Source organism: Pipra filicauda, unplaced genomic scaffold (genome assembly GCF_003945595.2).
Source record: "Pipra filicauda isolate LSUMZ 115617 unplaced genomic scaffold, ASM394559v2 scaffold696_size210578_pilon, whole genome shotgun sequence".
NCBI classification, from domain to species: Eukaryota; Metazoa; Chordata; class Aves; order Passeriformes; family Pipridae; genus Pipra; species Pipra filicauda.
In genome coordinates this window covers 80,899-86,320 of record NW_024104860.1, presented here as the reverse complement: position 1 = coordinate 86,320, position 5,422 = coordinate 80,899, and the positions used below count along the sequence as shown (strand labels likewise).

Below are 5,422 nucleotides of genomic sequence, written 5' to 3'. Positions count from 1 at the left end.
ACCTCCTGAATTCCAAAGGTTTCCTAATCCAGGGGAGGGGTTTCTATGGCATCAGAGGTGCCGCCCCTTGGGACACATTGTCAATAAACCATCCAGCTGACTGGGATGGGTGTAAGAGCTGGGGAACACAGGATAGCCTTGGAACATTCCCTACCTGAATCAGAACCCAAATGGAACGGTTAGGATACAATTTCAAAATGTTTTGGAAACTCCAGTAATTACTGACACCAGGATGGAAATTCAGCAGATCACTAAAGCCAGTCCCCTTGGGAGCCCACAACCAGTGGGGCTGAGGGAGGCCCTGGCAGCTCCCCAGCACCTCCCTCTCAGTGGGACACCTCTGGCAGCCTCTCCCAGCTCGGGAACCCTCCAGTTTGCAACACTCCAAAGACCCTCGCTGATGCCCAGGACAATTCTGATCCCCTCAACAAACACTGCTCCAGCTGTGACCCTTGTGTGTTGGGAAACACAAAGGGATTTGGGGGATTCTTTCCCTGACAAGAAGGAGAATTTGGGAGACGGACCTTTGCACCTCCAGCTCTTGATGTGTCCACACATCTCTGCCTGGGTGTGGGTGTGAATTGACTGTGGTGGGAATGTTGTTATTGGGAATCTATAATTCAGTCACTGTTAAAATTGTAGCAAATGCTATTGAATCACTTGATAATTGTTCAATTGGTCAATAATTATATACCAGTAATCTCTTTTGCCCCTTATATTTGTGTCCAAATCCTTTGCGTCCTGACCCTCTTGCATCCCAAGACTTTGTGTAAATCATTCCCTTTCATCAAAAAATATATATTTTTCATGACTTTCACTTTAAAGTCATCCTCCTTAGCTAAGCTACAAAACAACTCCAATTAGTTGTTTATGTCTTGAAGACTTGAAGACAACTAAACAAAGAAAAATAATTTGTTTTTCAATGTTTTAATGGGTCCCACAGTGTGTTTGGAGTTGCATCAGCTGTCAGTCCAAGATGGGCCATGTCAGAACTGGTGAGATTGGAGGGTGAGGAGCAAGGGGGTGATCATCCAGGGTCAGTGTGGATCTCCTGAGGAGACACTCAGCATCAAGATCACTTGCAGAACACCTCTATTACCTCTCCTCTAAACTAAAAAATATCCATAATTAAATTAAAACAAAAAAAAAGTACAAACTTCGAAGACTTGTTTTGAAATTGCCTTGAAGACAATTAAAGGAAGACAAAGAGATCCTGAGGGATTTCTGGAATTTAATGAGCCCCACGGTGTTTTTGCAGCCCAGCCCATGATCCTGAGGTGCTGAGAGAAGATTGAAGCAGCTGCTGAAGAAGTCAGAAGCCAAAGTCCAAGTGCCTTGAAGCATTGCTGGGCCCCACTGAGGGCAGGCACTGCCAAAGCCTCCCCAGGGACTCCTTGGAGCAGCTCCTTGGAGGCCAGGAGTGCAGGCAGACAAAGGCTCTGGGCAGGCCCCTGCAATGCTGAGCAAAGCCTGCCTTGGTTTTGTGGAGCACAAAGGCCAAGGGCTGAGCCCCAGGCCCTGGCCCAGCAGATCCTGTCCCTCCCGGCTGGCTCAGGGCTGTTTGGGGGGCACTGGGATGGGAGGGGGAGGAACAACAAAGGGCCAAAACTGGGCAACCCCTGCCAGGCTGCTGAGGGAGGGGCGAGGCAGAACCCAAGGGCAGAACCTGCCAGGAAAGTTGTTTGTGGTGGCCTGAGTGGCAGAGGCAGCTGCCAGAGGCAAGGGGACAAAGGCCTGGGTGCCTTTGGGCCTTGCAGCCCTGCCAGAGCCCTTGGCCATCTCTCCTGCAGGCTGTCCTGCCCTGGCCCTGCTGCTGCTCTGGCCTTGCAGGCTGCACACACCCCTCCTGCTTTCCCACCCCCTCCCAGCAGCATTTCTAGACCCTCCCTGATGGCTCTGCACCAGCTCTGGCTGTTCCCTGGAACACAAAGCCATGGGCTGATCCTGACTCCCTCTGGGTGACCTCTTGCAGCACAAGGGTCCCCATTGAGTGACATTTCATTTTCCTCACCTTCAGTCTGTACCTTCCATGCTACTCTTTGTGGAGATTTCATTCTATTTCCAATATGGACAAAAGCTCCATCCTGTCAGATCTCCTCTAGACCCTCTCCAGCTCTTCCTCATTCCTCCAGAATGGGGAACCTCACAGACAGACAGACTGGCCCAGATGTGATGACACCAGGACTGAGTCCAGGGGGGTGACAACTCCCTTGTCTGGGTGCCCACACTCCCCCTAAGGCAGCCCCATGTGCAGTTGGCCTTAAATCAAGGGACCATTCTGATTCTTTTTAATGTCACAGAATCAAGTGGCACTGTGACACTGCAGGGCCTCATGGAACCAAAGGAATGCAGGGACACTGTGGAATCTCATGGAACCAAGGGACCATTGTGACATGCGGGGTCTCATGGAACAAAAGGAATCCTGAGACATCTCAGAACCTCATAGAACCAAGGGGCCTCTGTGCCTCCCCAGATCTCCATGGAATCAAGCAGAGCCGCTACCTCCCCCCCGCTGCCCCGCTTGGACACCTCTGGAGTCAGCGTGTTCTTGGGCAGCACAACTGATCTCAGACCAGAGAGTTTTCCAGATTTTGCTTTGTCCCCTCTCTCCCCTGCTTTTGGTTTTTTTTGTTCTTTGTTCATTCGGGGGAAAAGGGGGAAGGGAGGCACATGTTGATCCCTGTTTGTATCTCTTTACAAAAGTGAATTGGGGCAGATGGGTAGAGAGGAGGCAATTTCTCTCTCTGCTGTTGCTTTGAACTGTTCTGTTGGTATTGCTGTTTTTGCTGATATATTTCTTGTCAGTAAACTCTTATTTTTTCACTTATACCTCCTTGTATTTTGTCTCCTTGTACTGGTGGGGAATAAAAGAAGAGTGAATTCATTTTATTGGAGTTCCCATCCCAATATGTGTCTTTAAACCAGGACAGGTTGCTCAAGGGTTCCCTGAAATTTGGCATCAACCACAAAGGACTTGAAAATACATTTTGTCCCATTGTACAGAGAGATAAGAAAGATGTTCTACAGTGGTGTTCAAGGGCTGGTCACTGAGGGATTTCACCAGGAAGTTGCTGCCAAGAGGACTTTGTACCATGGATTTTATTTGACACTTCATTCACCCAACTTCCCACCCAGCACATCTTCCACTTCTTCAGTCCAGTTCTCACCAATCTGGCCATAAGGAGACCACAGGAGACCATGTCAAGGGCCTTGATAAAGTCTGGGAACACAACATCCTCTATTCCTTCCCACAGGGGTTCTGCAATCTCTGCCTTGTCCTTCCCATGCCTGGCAATGGCTGCAGGAGGACTTGCCCTCTCCCCTTCCCTGCTGAGCCTGAGCGGTCTGGAACTCTGCCAACCCTCCTTGCTGCCCTGTTTGCAGACTGGTTCCATGTCTGCTTTTGCCAAGGCCCCAGGAAGCTCTGGGATGGCTCTGACCTTTCCAAGGGTTTGGGAGAGGTCTCCCAGTGACACTGTCCAGCCTTCTCAATATCTCTGACACCAAAACCTTTTCCATAGCCCACACTTCCAGAGGAGTGCCCAGGACACAGCACAGGTTGTCCTGGTGGTTCTGGAGAATGAGAAGGGATTTCTTCCTCAAGGCCAACCCCTCCAATTGGATTTGAGTGCAGCTGAAAGGTTTGCTCAGCACTTTCCCCAGTGCCTCCCTGCCCTGAAGGTTTCTGGCCCTCAGGCTGGAGCTGAGGGGGTTGGGCAGGTGCCTGAGGAGGGGGTAGAACAAGGGCTGTGTCCAACTGTGCCAGGAGGGCTGTGCTGGGCAAGGATGAGGAGGCTGCAGAAAACAGTGGCACTGGGGAGGGGAGAGGAGCAGCTGGAGAGACCTTGTGCCTGCCCACGCTGGGCAGGAGCTGCCCCAGGATGGCAGCTCTGAAGCACTCCCAGGATGTCCCTGTGAACAGGAGGGGAAGACTGGATCTAAAAATGAAACCTGGAAAGCAGAGAGCAGGAGTGTCATGGTGTCACTGCAGGACAGTTGCAGCCCTGGAGCAAGGTCACAGCAGAAGTGACCCAGGACATGCAGTGCCCTCAGAAGATCCCACAGCATCCTGGAGATGCTGGAAGGAAGCCCAGCTCTGCTTCACAAGTTCCCAGGGCCTGTCCCTGCCTGTGCTCCAAGGGCTTCCAGCCCCCAGGACTGTGCTCAGAGAGCACTCAGGCCTTACAGCGAGAAAGGGGTTCAGGAGGACAGTGTGGAAGTGGCAAGAGAGCAGCTCTGCAAAGACCAAGCACTGCTGCTCCCTGGCAGTGCTGCTGGGCTGGGATTATTGTCCCCTTCCCATTTGCAAATACCCTGTCCTGCAGTGTGCTGTCCTTTAGGAACATCTGAGAAGAAGGGTCTTGGACAAAGAAGGCACTGCAGGGTCCTTTATTTTGTTTAAATTGTCAGTGAGCACAATTCATCATTTATACATCTCTGGGTCAAATTCAATGGGTAGACAACAAATTAGAAGGCATATGAATAATAATATTTAATTGCACAGAAAATTATTGCAAGAAGAACCTGATGACCTCCAAGAAAAACCTGAGCAGGAAGGCTGGGCCATGAAGGAGTCCCATTCTGAATGCTATGCACCAGAAAACAGGCACTTTCTTGCTCCTGAAAAGCATCCAGCCATAATTTTTCTCAGGGCATCCCTGAGCTCCTGGTTCCTGAGGCTGTAGATGAAGGGGTTCAGTGCTGGAGGCACCACCGAGTACAGAACTGACACCACCAGATCAAAGGATGGGGAGGAGATGGAGGGGGGCTTCACGTAGGCAAATGTGGCAGTGGTGATAACAATAGAGACCACGGCCAGGTGAGGGAGGCACGTGGAAAAGGCTTTGTGCCGTCCCTGCTGAGAGGGGATCCTCAGCACAGCCCTGAAGATCTGCACATAGGAGAAAACAATGAAAACAAAACAACCAAATGCTAAACAGACACCAACCACAATGAGCCCAATTTCCCTGAGGTAGCCTGAGTGTGAGCAGGAGAGCTTGAGGATGTGTGGGATTTCACAGAAGAACTGGCCCAGGGCATTGCCCTGGCACAGGGGCAGGGAAAATGTATTGGCTGTGTGCAGCAGAGAATTGAGAAAGCCAGTGGCCCAGGCAGCTGCTGCCATGTGGGCACAAGCTCTGCTGCCCAGGAGGGTCCCGTAGTGCAGGGGTTTGCAGATGGCAACGTAGCGGTCGTAGCACATGATGGTGAGGAGGGAAAACTCTGCTGACATGAAGAAATAAAAGAAAAAGAGCTGTGCAGCACATCCTGTGTAGGAGATGGTTGTGGTGTCCCAGAGGGAATTGTGCATGGCTTTGGGGACAGTGGTGCAGATGCAGCCCAGGTCTGTGAGGGAGAGGTTGAGCAGGAAGAAGCCCATGGGGGTGTGCAGGTGGTGGTCACAGGCTACGGCGCTGAGGAT

The 5,422-nt window shown here is 51.3% G+C and overlaps 1 protein-coding gene across 1 annotated transcript; it reads right to left on the bottom strand.

The window, feature by feature from the left end:
- Positions 1-4,684: 4,684 nt before the first annotated feature.
- On the bottom strand, positions 4,685-5,173 carry LOC120324772 (olfactory receptor 14J1-like; the record flags this gene model as incomplete). Its single annotated transcript, XM_039388881.1, has 1 exon — positions 4,685-5,173. A coding segment is annotated over one exon (489 nt), but the record flags the coding sequence as incomplete, so codon positions are not given.
- Positions 5,174-5,422: the final 249 nt, after the last annotated feature.